Consider the following 23958-nt stretch of genomic DNA (forward strand, 5'->3'; position numbering starts at 1 on the left):
TTAATGAAAAAAATATATCTTTAAACACGTATAAGAGAAAATTTCAGAAAGGACTTAATTTTAAATGAGTTTTGGCTAATTGACCAGTTTTACATATTCGGCACGACATATATATATATATATATATATATATATATATATATATATATATATATATATATATATATATATATATATATATATATATATATATATTATATATATATATGCAAATCAACCACTGTGAAAGATTAGAGAAATTCCAAGCGCTTTCGTGACTACTCACATTATCAAGGAACTATGAAAGTAAAGCATCCAAGGAAGGTATATAAGGGGTCTGGCCAACACCTCACTATCAGATCCCACAACGGTTAAACACCTGACGCTCGCCGGCCCGACTGGACAGGTCCTTCGCAAAACCCACCAACAAACTATTCTACCCAAGAAAATTTTAAAAATTATTATTTTTCCAGTGTATTAATAAATTCTTCCCAAATTCTCTTAATTATAAATGGTTCTAATTTATATAAACCAAAGGAAATATTCATATTATTGTCAAAACTGCTTTTTATGAAACAAGATTCAATAATATTCTTGTCGACCATGGACTTGCTTGATACTACTTTCTCAACTTTTTGAAAATCAATTGGATGGTTAAAATCTCTTACATGAATAAATAGAGCAGAATCTTGTCCAGTTCTAATGCTATATTTATGTTGTTTTAATCTTAGTTTGAGATTTTTACCAGTTTGACCGTAATAAACTTTATCACAAATTTTACAAGGAATCTTATAGACAACCATCAGCATTTTGGGGGGAATTCTTTATCAAAAGTTTTTTTACTGTATCAAGATTTTTGAATACAACTTTAGTATTAAAAGTCTTAAGAAGAGAAGGCATATCAACCAAGTCTTCATGGTAAGGGAGAACGAACATATTTTTAGTTGAATAAGGCTGGTTGTCCCTTTTTGGATTGTAAAAAGTATTTCTAGCAACTTTAAAAGATTTATCATTTACATTTCTTGGGTATTTTAAATCATTACATATTTCATAAATTTTGGATATTTCCTGATCTATGAACTCAGGACTACAAATTCGTAAAGCTCTCAAAAACATCGATGAGAAAACAGACAGTTTGACTCTATCTTGATGCAAAGAATAATAGTGGACATAGGAACAGTTATTTGTAGGTTTTCTGTAAATTTTAAATTTGAATTCATTATTACCCTTAATAATTAAAACATCTAAAGGCAATGAGTTATTTTCTTCAAACTCAACAGTAAAGTTTATAGAATGGGCTAAGCTATTTAATTTTCCAAGGAAATGGTGTATATCTACATTTTTGGGCATAATTTATTTATTTATTTATTTATTTATTTATTTATTATCAATTTGAGCACACATACAGAGGTACAAAAAAATACAGATAAGAGCAGCATGCCAAAGCCGCTTATACTATGCATAGCATTACGGGCTGGCTTAAAATTAACTTAAGATTAACTAAGCAATGATGAAATCAGTGATAAAACATTAATGTAAACAGATTACTATAAAGCACAAGTGAGTATTACAAAGACAGGTCATATGGTTGCATTCAGTCATATGAAGGATTCTGTTAGGTAGTGTATTTAAAAAATAATAAAGTTAGATTCGGTTTTAGGTTTAACATTTATGTGATATAATTGTGAGAAACATTTAAGATATACAATTTATAAGGTTCAGTTATTCAGTATTTATTTGGTTTTGGGTGAGTAAGTGATCTTTGAGTAGAGACTTTAATTTATAAACAGGTAGTGTTTCTTTTATATTTACAGGTAATGAATTCCAGATTTTAGGGCCTTTTATGTGCATTGAGTTTTTGCATAGTGTGAGATGGACACGAGGAACATCAAAGAGTGATCTGTGCCTTGTGTTATGGTCATGTGTTCTGTTGAGGTTGGCAAGGAGATGTTTGAGGGGAGGGTTAATATCTGAGTTAAGTGTTCTATGTATGTAATAGGTGCAGTAATAAGTATGGATGTTTTGTATGGTGAGTAGGTTTAGTGTATTGAATATTGGTGGAGTGTGCTGCCTGTAGTGAGAATTTGTTATCATTCTAACTGCAGCCTTTTGTTGGGTAATTAGTGGTCTGAGATGGTTAATTGTTGTTGAGCCCCATGCACAAATTCCATAGGTGAGATAGGGGTAAATAAGAGAGTGATATAGGGCCAGGAGGGCTGACTGTGGAACATAGTACCGTATCTTCGATAGTATGCCTACAGTCTTGGAAATTTTCTTAGAAATTTGTTGTATATGTGTATGAAATTTGAGTCTATTATCAAGGTGGATTCCTAAGAATTTTCCCTCTGTTAGCTTTGTGATAGGTGATCCGTTTATCATTATGTTAAGAGGGACATCTGTAGCTCTGTTACCAAACTGAATGAAGTAGGTTTTGTCAATGTTTAGTGTAAGTTTGTTAGTCCTCATCCAGGTAGATATTTTCTGTAATTCAGTATTTACAGTATTGGCTAGTGTGACTGGGCTCGGGTGAGAGAAGACGTATGTAGTGTCATCTGCAAATAGTGTGGGTTTGAGTAATTGCGAAGCATTTGGAAGGTCATTTATGTATAGGAGAAAGAGAAGAGGGCCAAGGACACTTCCCTGTGGGACACCAACTGTAATTGGTTGCGCAGAAGAGTTTGCCCCATTTGCGTACACATATTGGCTTCTGTTGCTGAGGTATGACTTGAGGTAGTTGAGGGAGTGCCCTCTTATACCATAGTGTGACAATTTTACGTGGAGCAAGTCATGGTCAACTGTATCAAAAGCTTTACGTAAGTCAATGAAGATCCCCAGTGGGACTTCTTTTTTCTCTATTGCAGTGTATATATGTTCTAGCATGTGTATAATAGCATCATTAGTATTTTTATTAGGCCTGAATCCAAATTGGCAGGGGTTGAGTATGTTTTGGGAGATAAGGTAGGAGTAGATTCGTTTATGAATTAATTTTTCGAAGATTTTTGAGAGAGGGTGTAAGTTGGATATTGGCCTATAGTTATTCAACTCTGTTTGGTCTCCTCCTTTGTGGATCGGGGTGACCCTTGCTATTTTGAGTACTGTGGGGAAGGTGGAGGATTCAATGGATTTGTTAAAGAGTGTTGCAATGATTGGTGATAGCACTTGTGACACTTTTTTGTATATAAAGGGTGGTAAGGTATTTAAATCTCCTGCCTTGTTTTTTAGCGTGTTGATAATAAGGGAGACTTCGTATGGGTTAGTCGGAGCTAGGAACAGTGTGTTCGGGTAGTTGCCAGTGAGGTAGTCATTTGGTGGGGTATCTGAGCTTGGGATTTTATTGGCAAGGTTTTGTCCTATAGTGGAGAAGAAGTCATTGAGTCTGTTTGCTGTTTCTGTTGGTGGGAGTTGGGGTTCATCTGATTTTGCTAATTTTATTTCGCTATTTCGTGATATCTTTTTTGTTCCTAGAATTTCTGATAGGGTTTTCCAGGTCTTTTTTATATCACCTCGTAAGTTGGATAATCTGTTTTCATAATACAATTTTTTTGCCCTTCTTATCAGGCTGGTTAGGATTGACGAGTAACGTTTTGTTTGGTCTCTGGTTATGTGACCCATTCTGTACTGTTTTTCATATTGGTGTTTTGTATTTATGGATTTGAGAATGCTGGGTGTTAGCCAGGGACTGTTCAGTCTCTTTGCTGTCATCTGTTTAGTTTTTTTAGGGCAGTGCTTGTTATAGAGGTATTGGGTCTTTTTTAGAAAATTATTAATACATTCGTCAATATCTGTATAGATTTCTAGCTCAGTGTGCCAATCAATGTTTGCTAATGCTGTTGTGAAGTTATTAATGGCTGCCTCATTGTGAAGTCTGAAGGTGACTTTAGTAGTGTCTTGGGGTAGTTTACCAAGAGTTGTTATGAGGAAAGTAGGGTAGTGGTCTGTGGTATTATCTGTAATTATGCCTGATTTTAAAGGGGATATGGTGTTGGTCCAGATGTGGTCAAGTAGGGAAACACTAGTCTCTGTAACTCTTGTAGGTTTAGTTACTGTTGGTAGTAACATAAGACACAAAATATCATCAACATATCTGAACCATTTAGCTCTATTAGGGAGGATTGTGTTAAGCAGCCTTGTTTCAAAAAATTCCATGTATAGGTTACTAAGAACAGGTGAAAGAGGATTTCCCATTGCCATACCAAATTTCTGAGTGTAAAACTTATCATTAAATACAAATTTTGCATCAACTATGCAAAGTTTAATGATAACAAATTCTCACTACAGGCAGCACACTCCACCAATATTCAATACACTAAACCTACTCACCATACAAAACATCCATACTTATTACTGCACCTATTACATACATAGAACACTTAACTCTGATATTAACCCTCCCCTCAAACATCTCCTTGCCAACCTCAACAGAACACATGACCATAACACAAGGCACAGATCACTCTTTGATGTTCCTCGTGTTCATCTCACACTATGCAAAAACTCAATGCACATAAAAGGCCCTAAAATCTGGAATTCATTACCTGTAAATATAAAAGAAACACTACCTGTTTATAAATTCAAGTCTCTACTCAAAGATCACTTACTCACCCAAAACCAAATAAATACTGAATAACTGAACCTTATAAATTGTATATCTTAAATGTTTCTCACAATTATATCACATAAATGTTAAACCTAAAACCCAATCTAACTTTATTATTTTTTAAACACACTACCTAACAGAATCCTTCATATGACCTGTCTTTGTAATACTCACTTGTGCTTTATAGTAATCTGTTTACATTAATGTTTTATCACTGACTTCATCATTGCTTAATTAATCTTAAGTTAATTTTAAGCCAGCCCGTAATGCTATGCATAGTATAAGTGGCTTTGGCATACTGCTCTTATCTGTATTTTTTTGTACCTCTGTATGTGTGCACAAATTTATAATAAATAAATAAATAAATAAATAAATAGTAGGAACTGGCAATGGTAAATCATAGTTAACGAGTTCTTCAGATAAGAAACTTAATAAATCATCAACAGGAACTTTCGTAAACAAGGAAGTAACATCAAAACTAACCATGTTAAAATCATTTAAGTCAGTCAAGGAGTTTAATTTATCAACTAAGTCTATGTTGTTTTTAACATTAAAGTTAGAAATTTTGCCAACAATAGGGCTCAAAATATCAACAAGCCATTTGGATAATTTATATGAAACTGACCCTATGGAGCTAATGATTGGTCTGACTGGATTCCCTGGTTTGTGTGTTTTTATTAGTCCATACATGTAAGGTAAAGATGGATTAGTGGAAGTAAATTGTTTGACTAATTCATCTTTGCCTTTCAGTAGAAGTTTTATTGTTTTATTGAAATTGCTGTTAACAGTTTCTAGGGGATTTTTTCTAAGTTTAGAATAGGTTTCAGTATCATCTAAGAGATTATTAATTTTTTCTTGGTAATCATTTTCTTTCATAATTACTATTGCATTTATTTTGTCTGATTTAGTAAGGCGCAAATTTTTATTGTTATTAAGTGTATCATAAGACTTAAAGAATCTTTGAGGGCAATTGGGAATGTTTGGTTTTAACATAGAGCTATATACCATTCCTTTACTAATATTAATTTCATCAGGGGATAAATCAGAAAATTTTTCAAAGCTACAAAAGGCTTTTGCAATTTCAACATTATTAAGTTTTTTTGAATTTGCAAAACTTAGGCCAAAACCTAGAGCAAAAGCCTTTTGTAACTTTGAAAAATTTTCTGATTTATCCCCTGATGATGATGCCTTTTCTAGATGTTTTAATTATTAAGGGTAATAATGAATTCAAATTTAAAATTTACAGAAAACCTACAAATAACTGTTCCTATGTCCACTATTATTCTTCGCATTAAGATAGAGTCAAACTGTCTGTTTTCTCATCAATGTTTTTGAGAGCTTTACTAATTTGTAGTCCTGAGTTCATAGATCAGGAAATATCCAAAATTTATGAAATAGGTAATGATTTAAAATACCCAAGAAATGTAATTGATAAATCTTTTAAAGTTGCTAGAAATACTTTTTACAATCCAAAAAGGGACAACCAGCCTTATTCAACTAAAAATATGTTGGTTCTCCCTTACCATGAAAACTTGGTTGATATGCCTTCTCTTCTTAAGACTTTTAATGTTAAAGTTGTATTCAAAAATCTTGATACAGTAAAAAAAAACTTTTGATAAAGAATTCCCCCCAAAATACTGATGGATGTGTCTATAAGATTCCTTGTAAAATTTGCGATAAAGTTTATTACGGTCAAACTGGTAAAAATCTCGAACTAAGATTAAAACAACATAAATATAGCATTAGAACTGGACAAGATTCCAATGCTCTATTTATTCATGTAAGAGATTTTAACCATCCAATTGATTTTCAAAAAGTTGAGAAAGTAGTATCAAGCAAGTCCATGGTCGACAGGAATATAATTGAATCTTGTTTCATAAAAAGCAGTTTTGACAATAATATGAATATTTCCTTTGGTTTATATAAATTAGATCCATTTATAATTAATAGAATTTGGGAAGAATTTAATAATACACTGGACAAATAATAATTTTTAAAATTTTCTTGGGTAGAATAGTTTGTTGGTTGGTTTTGCGAAGGACCTGTCCAGTCGGGCCGGCGCGCGTCAGGTGTTTAACCGTTGTGGGATCTGATAGTGAGGTGTTGGCCAGACCCCTTATATACCTTCCTTGGATGCTTTACTTTCATAGTTCCTTGATAATGTGAGTAGTCACGAAAGCGCTTGGAATTTCTCTAATCTTTCACAGTGGTTGTTTTGCATATATATATTATATATATATATATATATATATATATATATATATATATATATATATATATATATATATATATATATATATATATATATATATATATATATATATATATATATATATATATATATATATACATACATACATGTACATGTACTTAGTATGTGTATGTATGTATGTATATACATGTATATATATACATACATGAGTGTGTGTGCATGCATATGTTAGTAAGTCTATTTAGGTACTGGTTCACGTAAGTACAATTAACATATATGGTAACATATATGTTAATTGTTCTTAGTATAACCCAAAAAAATCATTGACTTCTTTGGGTTAATAAGTAAGTTTATTTAGGCATAGGTATGCATAAATATAATCATACATAATGTAAATTACCTAGAATAACCCAAAATGTCAGACAAAGTGACTTATTTCCATCAGGGTCCTTATCTTATTCCCACTAGAATTCTTACCATATTTCCATTGAGGTCCTTACCCTGTTTCCATTGAGGTCCTTACCTTATTTACATTAGGGTCCTTACCTTATATATATTTAGGTCCTTACCTTATTTCCATTCAGGTCCTTACCATATTCCCACTGGGATCCTTACCTGGTGCTTACACTTGCTGTATATATATCCTGTGATTTATTTTCTCCCTGTATGACCCCCCTACTGGTTTACTTCTCCTACCATGAATGTTGAAATGATTATCTGCCTGCAGGGATCAAATTAATACCATGCCGGGGTGGGTCTCAGTGCCCAGCACCAGTAACAGTGTCAGGAGGACCGCCAGCACAATGCCCCCTGGTGGCAGCAGCCAGGCACAACGGTGGCATCATACCTGGGGTGGTCATGCCCAACACCAACGTCTGCCATATACCGTGGGGTGGTCAAGCTATAGCCAAAACTGATTATTTTGTAAGTTGCTAAAGCCTTCCAACTTTACGTAGGTTTTGTCCCATATCTGTCATTTCTGTTTATTATTATTATTATTATTATTATTACTACTATTATTGCTACTGTTATATTATTATTTATATTAAATTCAGCAAAACATGCTCAATGAATATAGGTCATTCAGTATGGTATTTATCAGTATAAAACCCTTCCTTAAATTTGCTGGGATAATGTCTTGCTCTGTGATATTCAAGACAAAGACAGATTACTATGAGGCTCACAATATATTTATTGTTATTAACTTTTCCTAGTTTCTCACATTGCTAGTAGACAGATGTAAACAATTATAGGCCAATATCAAACTTGCATTACTTTCCAGAATCTTTGAGATGCTCATACACAAAAGGTTATACAGGTCGGCCATCACTAATCCGGCAGTCAGTTATCCGGTTCCATCAGTAATCCGGCACTAATTTCGGCTAGAGTTATTTCAAATTTCATCATTATACTGACTCAGAAATTGTGCAGATGGTTATAAATCCACAGCAGCAAGCCAGTGGAGGAGAAAGCAGTGATGAAAATGAGGAAGATGTAGCAGAAAGAGTCTGTTAATAGGTTAATTAAGTGTATTCTAACCTAACCACTCTGCAATCCGGCAAACTCACTAATCCAGCACACTACAGGTCCCAGTGATGCCAGATTAGTGATGGCCAACCTGTATTCCTTCATAACATCACAAAGCATCCTCAACTCCTGCCAGTTTGGCTTCAGGAGAAACAAAAGCATAAGTGACGTAATAATAAAAATCCTAGACCTACTTTACTCAGCACTTGAAAAAAACGAATACCCGCTTGGACTCTTTATTGACCTTAAGAAAGCATTTGATACAGATCACAGCATCTTATTCCTCAAGCTTGAACATTACGGTATAAGAGGCCATGCACTTGCATTTATCAAGACCCCTGGACACTGGTGTACCACAGGAAAGCCTTCTTAGTCCCTCCTTTTCTTTTTGTACATAAATGATCTTCCAAGCATATCACAACAACTTACACCTATTCTCTTTGCTGATGACACAACTTTTGTCATCTCCCACCCTAATCTAGCCTCACTACACCCTATTGTTAATGAAGAGCTAACAAAAATAGCAACCTGGATGACTGTCAATAAACTTACACTTAATAGAGACAAAAGCTTTTACATTATGTTTGGGAGTAGAGCAAGTGAGGTCCAGCCAAACATAATGCCTAACAACACCCTTATTGCTAAACATAATGAGGGAAAATGCCTGGTTTTGCACCTTGACAACAACCTGAAATTCAACACCCATATCCAACACATAACAAAAAAAAGTGTCTAAAACATTTGGCATCCTCTCAAAGATACATTACTATCTACCACAAACAGCATTATTTACACTATACTATTCACTGATCTACCCCTGCCTCACTTATGCTATTTGTGCCTGGGGTTCCACAATAACAAATCACCTAAAGCCAATAATAACCCAACAAGAAGCTGCAGTGTGAATGATCACACAACCCATCCACTGCTAGACAACCCCCCCCCCACACTCTTCAAAGACCTAAACCTACTCACTATACAAAACATCCCCTCATACTACTATTCAACCTATATTTACAGAACAATCAGTTCTAATATAAATCCTGACCTGAAGTGCTTTCTTGACAATTGCAATAGGACTCATAGACACAATACCAGACACAAAAACCTCTATGACATTCCTCATGTCAGGCTAAATCTTTTCAAAAACTTGATGTACATAAAAGGGCCAAAAATCTGGAACTCTCTGCCAGAAATCTCCAGAACCACTGGCTCAGCTAGCATTTTTAAAACTACAGTTAAAAACACATTATATCCTTAACTTATCCCAGCCCATCATAAATACATACGTAAAAACTGTATACAGCAGACCGTCATTTAATATGGTCTTGTTTGTCACGTTTTGATTATAGCACTATTGAAGAATTGCAGCACATTTTTATATAACACTTCATAAAATTAACTTAACACGGTTCAGTTTGTGGGAGGGGAAAAAATTTGGAGTGTCGCTCGCCGGGATACACTTTGCCTGGCTTTGGGTTAGACCATTGAGTCAGCAGGGGAGACCTACCATCATCCCCTGCCACTCTTTGCCACCCACACTGCCCTCCACCACTCCCACCATCCTTGTCCAGCCTTGGGTTCATACATGTGTAGGACCATCCTCTGCTAGGTAAATATGAGTAAATATGAGTTTGTATGATGACTGACTGATTTACTGACTTATTGACTTACTTGACTGACTGACTGACTTGCTGACTGATTGACTTACTGACTTGACTGATTTACTGACTGACTTACTGATTTATTGACTGTCTTACTTGACTGACTGATTGACTTACTGATTTGACTGATTTACTGACATTCTGACTTTCTGACTGATTTACTGACATACTTGACTAACTGACTGAATTACTGACTGACTGACTGACTTACTCATTGACTTACTGACTAACTGTATTACTGACTGACTAACTTACTGACCTGACTGACTTACTGACTTGACTGATTGACTGAGTTACTGGCTTGACTGACTGACTTGACTGATTTATGCACACTCCAGTACAACCATCGACTTCAGTACCAGAACCTCTACCATCCACCTCAGCCAAGTAGGGCCACAGCATAACTCTCCACTCTTCACAATCATCCACAAACACCAGCACCCACAATTTAAGGTAAGAAATACTATTATTTCTGTTGCATTTGTAATCTTAGGCAGTAAAAACAACATAATACATCATGACAATGAACTACAATTACATATGCACTTTTATTTTTGTGAGATCTGTTGGTCTAAAAAAAAAAAAGTTATTTGGCTTTTTGGGGGCTCCCAGGAACATAACCCAATTTTTCTCGTAAGTTCTTTAGAGTGTCTAACACTGTTGTAACTACCACGGCATTTTCAGGAATGTAACTACTGTGTTAAATGATGATCTACTGTATATGTATTTGCTCAATATCATGAACATAGGTAAAACTTTATAATCAACATATACAGTGAACCCTCAACCAGCGATGGCATCGACTAACGATAAAATCGGGTAACGATGCATTTTTGCGTAAAAATATTGGCTCGACCAACAATGAAAAACTTGCGTAAGGACATTCATCCTGAACGCGTCTGCCTGTCCATCCAGCCTGAGTGCCTCAGCTGCCCTGCCTTCAGCTAGTGTTCCATTGTTTACAAGCCAGGGCAGACGGTTCCACGCATACATTCGATACATTTTGTATTATTCCATTGTTTTTAGTGCTTGTAACTGCTAAATAAGCCACCATGGGCCCAAAGAAAGCTTCTAGTGCCAACCTTGTGGTAAAAAGGGTGAGAAATACTATCGAAATACAGTGGACCCTCGAGTTTTGGTGGCATCAACTTTCGTGAAATCCAACTTTGGGCAAGTTTTTTCGGCAAAATTTGGTCTCACGGTTCGTGATTTGGCGACCGTCCATTACCCGTCCACCCATCATCACGCACACAAAGCCAGTCTCCCACACCATTCACGCTCAGTGTGCCATTGTTTACCAACATGTGACCATCACCCTGTGGGTTCATACATAATAATCCATTGTTTTTTGTGATTGCAACTGCTAAATAAGTCACCATGGGCCCAAGGAAAGCTAGTGCAAGCCCTTTGGTAAAGAAAGTGAAGAACACGATCGAATTCCAGAAGGAAATCATTGAAAAATATGAGAGTGGAGTGCGTGTTACAGAGCTTGCCAGGATGTATGGCAAACCTCATTCAACCATCACTTCGATCGTGGCGAAAGGAAAGGAAATGAAGTGTGCTGTTGTTGCAAAAAGGGTAGATATGCTGACAAAAAGGAGATCACAAATCCTCAAAGAAGTGGAGAGGTTATTGTTGGTGTGGATTACAGAAAAACAGATTAAGGACATTTGTGCAAAGTGGACTGAAGTGCAAACATTTATGGATGAAATTCACCCTAACAGTTGGCAGCGGCAGCGGCAGCAACGGTATCCAGCCAGCTCTTCTTTCTCAAAAAACATCGCTCAACAAAACTTGTGATGGCCTAAAGTGAAAGTTCAACTACATGAACCCACGTAGACCACAACATGACCCAAGAATACTAAGAATGTAACCCAAATCTTGACAAAATTAGAAGATCTAAGGAAGACAGCCCTGCTAACCCAAACACTGCCTCCGCTGCCAGACAATCACTTAACCCAAGCTCCGAGAAAACAAGCCTTCTCCTCCATTGCTACACAGTATCTACTTCAGTGATACTATGAAAGGATATCGCAGAAGAATCAACACCAGTAATAAAAGAATAACAGCAAGGACCCTAGAACTCAACTTGTCTACCCAGCAGGACGCTAGTGTATCATCAACCCCTCTCTCCGCCGCCACCCAAGGAACAACAACAACAGCAACAACAAACATGGCTGACTCCCCCTCCAACTCCACTCCCTTCAAAGGATTCACCCATGATAACTCAGGTATGATTATTCCTGACAATATCAAGGACTACATCGTTGCTCTAGAAAATGAAATCAAAGATATCAAAGCAACACTCGAGCGACGAGAATCCAAGATAACCAACCTCGAGAATAAGATCCAAAACCTTGAAGAGAAGATTACATCGGGAAGTGTTGACACAGAAAATACTCTAAAAGCAGCTATAGCCAGTCACACTGAGCAAATAACAACAATAAATATGAAGGTTAAAGAAGCAATCAAGGACTGGAATCAGAACATGCACACTCGACTAAATGAATACCTTGATTTCCAAGACGACAAAACTGAACAAGATAAGTTGTCTGATGCAGTAATAATAAACAGTCCACACATTCTTAGTGACATAACACAAGCACAGTGCAAAGAAACTGCTATCAGGATAATACAGAACCACGTACAAGTCATCGTGCAAAACAATGAAATCAAAGAAACACGTTTGCTAGGAAAACCAGGAAGTAAACACAGTATAATGATCCGACTTCATTCATACGATAAAAGAAAGGACTTAATTAAATCAGCAATTACAATGAAAAATGGAGTGTACATAAATGAGTGTCTAACAAAAAAACGTCAAAACCTTCTGTTCAGGCTGAGAAAACTTAAACAGGAAAACAAAATACATCAGTGTTTCACGCGAGATGGGAAAATACTAGTAAGGAAAACATCAACAGGACAACAATATACTATCTCAAATGAACACGATTTCTCTACCTTCCTTAGAAAAGCTGACATTTTTGTAACAGATTAGATAAGTGCCCTTAATACATATATACGTGTGGTGCATATAGTGTACGTTACTATTATATTGTACATTATTATTTTTATTATTTTTCATCACTAGCTAATGAAATACCTCCAATACTCTATACTTCTTTCTTACCACTATAAATTGCTCATAATTTTAAATTACAAGTCAAATCTTACTCCAAATTAATAATATTCATTATTCTTACCTGTCCATTTAATTTTGTTTATCACTACTTGTTTTTTAGTCACTTTTTATTGTGTATGCAATTAGTGTATATTCCAATTACTTTTTTGCAAGTACCAAAACTATCTTTTGCTAGCTAGTACCAACTACCTCATTTTTTTTACTTTTATTGTGCAATAAACTGCTCAATTTATTTAATATTACAAATCAGATCTTACTCCTAAACCAATATTATTTCATAGTGACCACCTGTCCATTTAACTTTGTTTACCATTACTTAATTTTAGTCCCTCATATATTTTCTCCTTTATTTTAGCTTTATATAACTACCCTAGTTTATACATTCACAATTGTTAAAATAATCAAGGTGCTATTCTCAGGTGCTAAAGTAGAATAAGTTCACAACTTTGCCATTATATTCCAAAACTACCTTAGCTCATTATTTTACATTTGTTAAATAATTCAGGTGCTATTTTTTAGCTTAAGACTATTTACTTTGTTTTATACTTAATTCTAACTATAGATTCACTACAAATCTTATGATTACAAGCATTGATCCTGATACCAACCTCTTATTTAACGACTTAAATGATTCAAACAGTTACTGTAATTACTACACTGCAGAACAATCAAAGGCACTTCTCAGTGCCAACAACAACATAACTATCTTTAACTACAATATCAGATCTTTAAGCAAGCATTACGATGACCTCATAGCATTACTAAATTCCTTACATGCCAATATGTCCATCATTACACTAACTGAAACCTGGCTAAAGCCTGATAGTACAGATGTCTATGCCATTCCTGGTTACACAGCCATACACAACTGTAGGCCAGACCAACAAGGGGGTGGCACAGCCATATACTACTCAGACCAACTAGAATGTATCACTAATACTTGCACAAGGGATGAACATGGGGAATATATAATAGCCAAATTCAAATCCAAATACCTACAAAAACCTCTCACATTGATAAACATTTACAGAGTTCCACAGTCAAACATTAGCCAATTTAGTCAAAACCTCGGAAGTATGATAACTGATGCACGCATGAACAAAGATCACTTACTACTCTCAGGTGACTTCAATATAAATCTCCTGCAAGACCAGGACCCACACGTTACTGAATTCACAAACACAATGAGTAACTGTATGTTGCTACCAACAGTAACAAAACCTACAAGAGTTACAGAGACTAGTGTTTCCCTACTTGACCACATCTGGACCAACACCATATCCCCTTTAAAATCAGGCATAATTACAGATAATACCACAGACCACTACCCTACTTTTCTCATAACAACTCTTGGTAAATTACCCCAAGACACTACTAAAGTCACCTTCAGACTTCACAATGAGGCAGCCATTAATAACTTCACAACAGCAGTAGCAAACATTGACTGGCACACTGAGCTAGAAATCTATACAGATATTGACGAATGTATTAATAATTTTCTAAAAAAGACCCAATACCTCTATAACAAGCACTGCCCTAAAAAAACTAAACAGATGACAGCTAAGAGACTGAACAGTCCCTGGTTAACACCCAGCATTCTCAAATCCATAAATACAAAACACCAATATGAAAAACAGTACAGAATGGGTCACATAACCAGAGACCAAACAAAACGTTACTCGTCAATCCTAACCAGCCTGATAAGAAGGGCAAAAAAATTGTATTATGAGAACAGATTATCCAACTTACGAGGTGATATAAAAAAGACCTGGAAAACCCTATCAGAAATTCTAGGAACAAAAAAGATATCACGAAATAGCGAAATAAAATTAGCAAAATCAGATGAACCCCAACTCCCACCAACAGAAACAGCAAACAGACTCAATGACTTCTTCTCCACTATAGGACAAAACCTTGCCAATAAAATCCCAAGCTCAGATACCCCACCAAATGACTACCTCACTGGCAACTACCCGAACACACTGTTCCTAGCTCCGACTAACCCATACGAAGTCTCCCTTATTATCAACACGCTAAAAAACAAGGCAGGAGATTTAAATACCTTACCACCCTTTATATACAAAAAAGTGTCACAAGTGCTATCACCAATCATTGCAACACTCTTTAACAAATCCATTGAATCCTCCACCTTCCCCACAGTACTCAAAATAGCAAGGGTCACCCCGATCCACAAAGGAGGAGACCAAACAGAGTTGAATAACTATAGGCCAATATCCAACTTACACCCTCTCTCAAAAATCTTCGAAAAATTAATTCATAAACGAATCTACTCCTACCTTATCTCCCAAAACATACTCAACCCCTGCCAATTTGGATTCAGGCCAAATAAAAATACTAATGATGCTATTATACACATGCTAGAACATATATACACTGCAATAGAGAAAAAAGAAGTCCCACTGGGGATCTTCATTGACTTACGTAAAGCTTTTGATACAGTTAACCATGACTTGCTCCACGTAAAATTGTCACACTATGGTATAAGAGGGCACTCCCTCAACTACCTCAAGTCATACCTCAGCAACAGAAGCCAATATGTGTATGCAAATGGGGCAAACTCTTCTGCACAACCAATTACAGTTGGTGTCCCACAGGGAAGTGTCCTTGGCCCTCTTCTCTTTCTCCTATACATAAATGACCTACCAAATGCTTCGCAATTACTCAAACCCACACTATTTGCAGATGACACTACATACGTCTTCTCCCACCCGAGCCCAGTCACGCTAGCCAATACTGTAAATACCGAATTACAGAAAATATCTACCTGGATGAGGACTAACAAACTTACACTAAACATTGACAAAACCTACTTCATTCAGTTTGGTAACAGAGCTACAGATGTCCCTCTTAACATAATGATAAACGGATCACCTATCACAAAGCTAACAGAGGGAAAATTCTTAGGAATCCACCTTGATAATAGACTCAAATTTCATACACATATACAACAAATTTCTAAGAAAATTTCCAAGACTGTAGGCATACTATCGAAGATACGGTACTATGCTCCACAGTCAGCCCTCCTGGCCTTATATCACTCTCTTATTTACCCCTATCTCACCTATGGAATTTGTGCATGGGGCTCAACAACAAGTAACCATCTCAGACCACTAATTACCCAACAAAAGGCTGCAGTTAGAATGATAACAAATTCTCACTATAGGCAGCACACTCCACCAATATTCAATACACTAAACCTATTCACCATACAAAACATTCATACTTATTACTGCACCTATTACATACATAGAACACTTAACTCTGATATTAACCCTCCCCTCAAACATCTCCTTGCCAACCTCAACAGAACACATGACCATAACACAAGGCACAGATCACTCTTTGATGTTCCTCGTGTCCATCTCACACTTTGCAAAAACTCAATGCACATAAAAGGCCCTAAAATCTGGAACTCATTACCTGTAAATATAAAAGAAACACTTCCTGTTTATAAATTCAAGTCTCTTCTCAAAGATCACTTACTCACCCAAAACCAAATAAATACTGAATAACTGAACCTTATAAATTGTATATCTTAAATGTTTCTCACAATTATATCACATAAATGTTAAACCTAAAACCCAATCTAACTTTATTATTTTTTAAATACACTACCTAACAGAATACTCCATTCTACTGAATGTACAACAATGCATACAACCATATGACCTGTCTTTGTAATACTCACTTGTGCTTTATAGTAATCTGTTTACATTAAAGTTTTATCACCGATGTCATCATTGCTTAGTTCATCTTAAGTTAATTTTAAGCCAGCCCGTAATGCTATGCATAGTATAAGTGGCTTTGGCATACTGCTCTTTTCTGTATTTTTTGTACCTCTGTATGTGTGCACAAATTTTTAAATAAATAAATAAATAAATAAATAAATAAACAAAGCTGTTGCAGGCCATATTGGCAACATGTACAATGACAGTGTTGTGTCCCACTTCAGACAAATCTTAAAGAAGCTGACGGTGGTGCAGCAACAGCTGCACCACCGTCGGCTGCTTCTGTACCACCATCAGCTGCTGCTGTACCATGGTCAGCTGCTGTTACTGCTGCACAACCATCAGCTGTTGCTGCACCACCGTCAGCTGTACTACTCGGAGATGTGGAGAGAGTGTTGTTGGCGTGGCTTAACGAGAAACAATTACCGAGAAACAATTAACAACAGAAGGTTAGCCACCCAGGATAACCCAAAGTCAGTGCATCATCAAGGACAGTCTAACTTATTTCCACTGGGGTCCTTATTCTTGTCCCCCAGGATGCGACCCACACCATTCAACTAACACGCAGGTGAACAGGAAAAAATGCCTGGAACTAGTGCTCATATTGGTGAATTTAAGGCCAGCAAAGGTTGGTTTGAGAGATTTAAGAATTGTAGTGGCATACATAGTGTGATAAGGCATGGGGAAGCTGAAAAATTCCAGCCCCAACAAGTGTTCAGTTGTGACGAAACAGGCCTTTTCTGAAAGAAAATGCCAAACAGGACCTACATTACTCAGGAGGAAAAGGCACTCCCAGGACACAAGCCTATGAAAGACAGTCTAACTCTCATGTTTTGTTGTAATGCTAGTGGGGATTGCAAAGTGAAGCCTTTACTCATGTATCACTGAAAATCCCAGAGTGTTCAAGAAAAACAGTGTCTCATCACTCATCAGTACTCTTCAATAAAGGTAAGTGTCATTTTAGTATTTATTTATGTATTTATTGTGCATGTCTCATTGTTTTCTTTGTAGGGAAAAGTATATTTCATGTAAAAAAAATTATTTTTTAATACTTTTGGGTGTCTGGAACGGATTAATTGGATTTCCATTATTTCTTATGGGGAAAATTAATTCGGCTATCGGCTAAGGACAAGCTCTCTGGAACGGATTAAAATCGTTAGTCGAGGGTCCACTGTACTTACTCCCAACATCTATAATCATCTCAATTGTTACCTTATTAAAGCCATATACCATGAACTATTAGAATATTCAGTTCTCTTGTATTCATTGTAAGTCACCTAGTGACCGTATGTACTGTTATTGCCTTATTGATCTTAAGTTAGTTTTAAGTTTGCTTGAAATGCTCTGCATATAAAGAGGCTTTTGGCATGCACATCCAGTTATTATATTCCTTTGTACAAACATGTATCATGCTGAAAATTTTTTATTTTTTTTTTTATTAACACTGGCCGATTCCCACCAAGGCAGGGTGGCCTGAAAAAAGAAAAACTTTCACCATCATTCACTCCATCACTGTCTTGCCAGAAGGGTGCTTTACACTACAGTTTTTAACCCTTTGACTGTTTCAGGCCCCTTTCTGAAACTGTCATTCTATGTCGCTCAATTTTTGAAAAAAAAAAATGAAATGATAGAGAATCTTTTCCCGATGGTAATGACACCAAAAGTTCGAAATTTGGTCGAAAACTCATGAAATTATGCTCCGCGAAGTTAGCGGTCTCGGTGACATATGTGTATCGGCGATTTCGCCGACTTTGAGCCCTATTTTCAGCCAATTCCATTGTTCCAGTTGACCAAACTCATAGCTATTTCTTTAGAACTCCATTTTATCTATCAGCTGAGTACAAGAAACCTTCCATTTACTAATCTGGACTACCCAATATGGTGGTCAGAAATTGGCAATTTGGCCAATTTCACGCAAATTAAAAAAGATGCCAATTTCAAAATAGGGTCCAGAATAAACAAGGTAGACATTCGTGGCACTAAAATAACATATGCTCTGTTCATTAGTCACATCTCTAGGCCCCTCTTAAATTATTATTGCTTTCTATTTTGATTTTTTATTCATACAAAAAAATACAAAATTTACTGTTATGCAGACTACTGCATTATTGTAAAAATTATATAAATAATATCAGTGCACTAGTGAAAGAATATTAGACTCCCCAGTTGACGTGTATTGGACGTGTGGTGCGATTTATTTACTCCTGAACATTGGTAAAAATCGAACACTTCTGCTACTTTGAGCTCAGTTTCAAGGTCGTTTTCATCGTCAAAGTAATGAAAATCATCTCTATTTCTGTAATAGGTTTTCCATTTTATCACCTAAGACCATGAAAACGCGAATACAACGATAAATACTATACGAAAATACACCTCAAAGTCGGCGTTTTATTCCAAAAAAACGATCAGTTTTTTTTCTCATTACGCAATGTGTGCTGCAGGATTTTTTTTATGTGGTGCACACTGCCCACACAGACCCATTCTCTCACATGTGGGCCTAGCAGCTTTCTCCCGCTTGATTTGAAGCCGCTAGAATTATTGAGTATATATACGTCAGAAACATTGGCTCATAAGATGTATTTATACGTCGAAAACAGTCAAAGGGTTAAACTGCAACATTAACACCCCTCCTTGTATTAGGTTGTGGTAGTAGGTTGGTAGACAGCAACCACCCAGGGAAGTACTTCCGTCCTGCCAGATGACTGTGAAACAGAAACCTGCAACTGTTTTGCATGATGGTAGGATTGCTGGTTTCTTTTTCTGTCTCATAAATACGCTAGATAACAGGGATATCTTGCTACTCCTACTTACATTTTGGTCACACTTCACAGACATGCACATGCATATATATATACATACATCTAGGATTTTCTCCTTTTTCTAAATAGCTCTTGTTCTTCTTTATTTCTTCTATTGTCCATGGGGAAGTGGAAAAGAATCTTTCCTCCGTAAGCCATGCGTGTTGTATGAGGCGACTAAAATGCCGGGAGCGATGGGCTAGTAACCCCTTCTCCTGTAGACATTTACTAAAAAAGAGAAGAAGAAAAACTTTATAAATAATTATTATTATTATCTTTGTATTTTTTAAGTGGGGTGTGAAATATAGACAGTTTAGGCTAGAAAGTTTTCAACTTGTAACGAGTTATTATCTGATGAAGATCCCGGTCCTCTTTGCTGACGATCAAAATGCTGCTGTCTTTTCTCTTATCACCTTAAGGCATACCACCCTGTGTAACATCACCTTGAGTCACATAACCTGTGTTGCATTACCTTGAATGACATCACACTGTCTTGCCACATTATCATGTGTCACATGATAATGTGGCAAGTAACATCACCTTGTCACATCACCTTGAGTAACATCACCTTGTCACATCATCTTTAATTTCATCACCCCGAGTCCCATCATCCTGTGTCACATCACCTTGATCACATCACACTGCATCACATCTTGAGTCATATCACCCTATGTCACATCCTGAGCACATTGCACTAAGTCATATCACCCTGTCTCCTATTACTCTGTATCACCACACCCTGCCCCTGCTTCATGTTATTGCAATAGTATTCACTTACTTGCGTGCCACTATGCATCGAGAACTCATGCAACACCAAACTGTTTCTAAATTCTAATTTTTAGAACTAAATCCTAGCCAGTTCATTGAATGACCTAGCTTCTGAAGAATTATAATCAAAACTAAGTGCTAAACCCACAAGGGTCAGCTTCTGAAGAAAGTTTACTGAAAGGCCTAAAGTTTATTATACAGTGGTCCCCCGGTTCGCGAAGTCATCGGTAACCGATAAATCCGGTATCCGAAGCGTTATATCGCAAAAAATTTGCCTCGGTTCCCGTTACAAAACCCGGTACGCGATACGATTCGTACGAGACGTGTCCACATGTGGCCTGAACTGCCCCGTGTGTACCAGTGTTTACAAGCCAGCCAGTGTGCGCGCATCTAAGGATACATTCGGTACATTCCATATTATCCATATTATCACTGTTTCTGGTGCTTGTTTCTGCAAAATAAGTCACCATGGGCCCCAAGAAAGCTTCTAGTGCCAACCCTTCGAGACCAAGGGTGCTAATGACTATTGAAATGAAGAAAGAGATAATTGCAAAGTATGAAAGTGGAGTGCATGTGTCGGACCTGGCCAAGTTGTATAGTAAATCCCAATCAACCATCTCTACTATAGTGAGCAGGAAAACGGCAATCAAGGAAGCTGTTCTTGCAAAAGGTGCAACTGTGATTACAAAACAGCAATCACAAGTGTTAGAAAATGTTGAGAGACTGTTACTGGTGTGGATAAATGAAAAACAGATAGCTGGAGATAGCATCTCTCAAGCGATCATTTGTGAAAAGGCTAGGCAGTTGCATGAGGATTTAATTAGAAAAATGCCTGCAACTAGTGGTGATGTGAGTGAATTTAAGGCCAGCAAAGGTTGGTTTGAAAGATTTAAGAATCATAGTGGCATACATAGTGTGATTAGGCATGGTGAGGCTGCCAGTTCAGACCACAAAGCGGCTGAAAAATATGTGCATGAATTCAAGGAGTACATAGAGGCTGAAGGATTGAAACCTGAACAAGTGTTTAATTGTGACGAAACAGGCCTGTTTTGGAAGAAATTGCCAAGCAGGACTTACATTACTCAGGAGGAAAAGGCACTCCCAGGACATAAGCCTATGAAAGACAGGCTTACTCTGTTGATGTGTGCCAATGCTAGTGGTGATTGCAAAGTGAAGCCTTTATTGGTGTATCACTCAGAAACTCCCAGAGCGTTCAGGCAAAAGAATATCCTCAAGGCTAATTTGTGTGTGCTGTGGAGGGCAAACACTAAGGCATGGGTCACTAGGGACTTTTTCTATGACTGGTTACACCATGCATTTGCCCCCACTGTGAAAAATTACCTAATTGAAAAGAAATTAGACCTTAAGTGCCTCCTGGTGTTAGACAATGCCCCTGGTCATCCTACAGACTTGTCAGAGCGACTTTGTGGGGACATGAGCTTCATTAAGGTCAAGTTTTTGCCTCCTAATACCACTCCTCTCCTGCAGCCCATGGACCAGCAGGTCATTTCCAACTTCAAGAAACTGTACACAAAAGCTATGTTTGAAAGGTGCTTTGAAGTGACCACAGATACTCTATTGACTCTAAAGGAGTTTTGGAAGGATCACTTTAATATCCTCAATTGTGTAAACCTTATAGGTAAGGCTTGGGAGGGAGTGACTAAGAGGACCTTGAACTCTGCTTGGAAGAAACTGTGGCCAGAATGTGTAGACAAAAGGGATTTTGAAGGGTTTGAGGCTAACCCTGGGAATCCTATGCCAGTTGAGGAATCCATTGTGGCATTGGGAAAGTCCTTGGGGTTGGAGGTTAGTGGGGAGGATGTGGAAGAGTTGGTGGAGGAGGACAATGAAGAACTAACCACTGATGAGCTGCTAGATCATCTTCAACAGCAAGAGGCCAGACCTGAGGAAACTGCTTCGGAGGAGGGGATAGAGAAATTGACGAAGTTGCCTACTTCAAAGATTAAGGAAATGTGTGCAAAGTGGCTTGAAGTGCAAGCCTTTCTTGATGAAAATCACCCTGACACAGCTACTGCAAGCTGTGTTGGCAACCTGTACACTGACAATGTTGTGAACCACTTAAGGAAAGCCATAAAGGAACGAGAGGTACAGGTCTCTATGGACAGATATGTTGTGCGACAGAAGTCCAGTGACTCTCAAGCTGGTCCTAGTGGCATTAAAAGAAGAAGGGAAGTAACCCCAGAAAAGGACTTGCTACCTCAAGTCCTAATGGGGGGGATTCCCCTTCTAAACATTAAAAACTTTGACACTCTCCCCTCTTCCCATCCCATCAATCATCACCAGATCTTCATTAAAGGTAGTGTCAATTATTCTATTGCATTTATTCTATTGTTATTATTGTTATTGTAATTATTCTATTGCATGAAACTTAATATTTCATGTGGTAAAAGTTTTTTTTTCATACTTTTGGGTGTCTTGCATGGATTAATTCGATTTCCATTATTTCTTATGGGGAAAATTGATTCGCTTTCTGATAATTTTGCTTTACGATGAGCTCTCAGGAACAGATTAATAACGTGAACTGGGGGGTCCACTGTATAAGAACAAGATGTCATATTGTTTTACCAAAGACATTAGTAATTGTCTCTGAGACAAATGCTTCTGCCACAGGTGCTGAATAACCCCGGGAGTGTGGAGGTGACATGGGAGCAGGCCAGCAGGGGCACCATACCGCAGGGTGCTCTACAGGGAGGCTACTCTGAGACAGGGGAGGCCCTCTACTTCGGTCGCTTCAACCATGGTGGTTCTCTCATATGTGGCAAGGTAGGTTAGTAATTCTGGGTAACCCTTTCAGGCCAATTGGTATCGCTTATTTCCATTGGGGTTGTTTTAGGTCTTCTCCCCACAACAGTCAACTAGCTCATATGTATCTATTTACTGCATGGTGGGGCTCAGTCCCATGTCCTCTCAGGTGTATCTCTCTCCCCATCTCTCTCTCTCTCTCTCTCTCCCCATCTCTCTCTCTCTCTCTCCCCATCTCTCTCTCTCTCTCTCCCCATCTCTCTCTCTCTCTCTCTCTCTCTCTCCCCATCTCTCTCTCTCTCTCTCTCTCCCCATCTCTCTCTCTCTCTCTCTCTCCCCATCTCTCTCTCTCTCTCCCCATCTCTCTCTCTCTCTCTCCCCATCTCTCTCTCTCTCTCTCTCTCTCCCCATCTCTCTCTCTCTCTCTCTCTCTCTCCCCATCTCTCTCTCTCTCTCTCCCCATCTCTCTCTCTCTCTCCCCATCTCTCTCTCTCTCTCTCTCCCCATCTCTCTCTCTCTCTCTCCCCATCTCTCTCTCTCTCTCTCTCTCCCCATCTCTCTCTCTCTCTCTCTCTCCCCATCTCTCTCTCTCTCCCCATCTCTCTCTCTCTCTCCCCATCTCTCTCTCTCTCTCTCTCTCCCCATCTCTCTCTCTCTCTCTCTCTCTCCCCATCTCTCTCTCCCCATCTCTCTCTCTCTCTCCCCATCTCTCTCTCTCTCTCTCTCCCCATCTCTCTCTCTCTCTCTCTCCCCATCTCT

General features: G+C 37.5%; 1 protein-coding gene across 4 annotated transcripts in view; it reads left to right on the forward strand.

The window, feature by feature from the left end:
• Positions 1-23958, forward strand: part of LOC128687597 (uncharacterized) — a 191527-nt gene that overhangs the window by 3663 nt on the left and 163906 nt on the right. For all 4 annotated transcript variants that reach the window (XM_070083981.1, XM_070083983.1, XM_070083984.1 and 1 more), the window contains exons 2-3: positions 7516-7712; positions 23068-23220. In XM_070083981.1, the coding sequence (XP_069940082.1) occupies positions 7516-7712; positions 23068-23220 (350 nt within the window). The remainder of the gene's footprint in view (positions 1-7515; positions 7713-23067; positions 23221-23958) is intronic.

The sequence above is a fragment of the Cherax quadricarinatus genome, chromosome 11 (assembly GCF_038502225.1).
Source record: "Cherax quadricarinatus isolate ZL_2023a chromosome 11, ASM3850222v1, whole genome shotgun sequence".
NCBI classification, from domain to species: Eukaryota; Metazoa; Arthropoda; class Malacostraca; order Decapoda; family Parastacidae; genus Cherax; species Cherax quadricarinatus.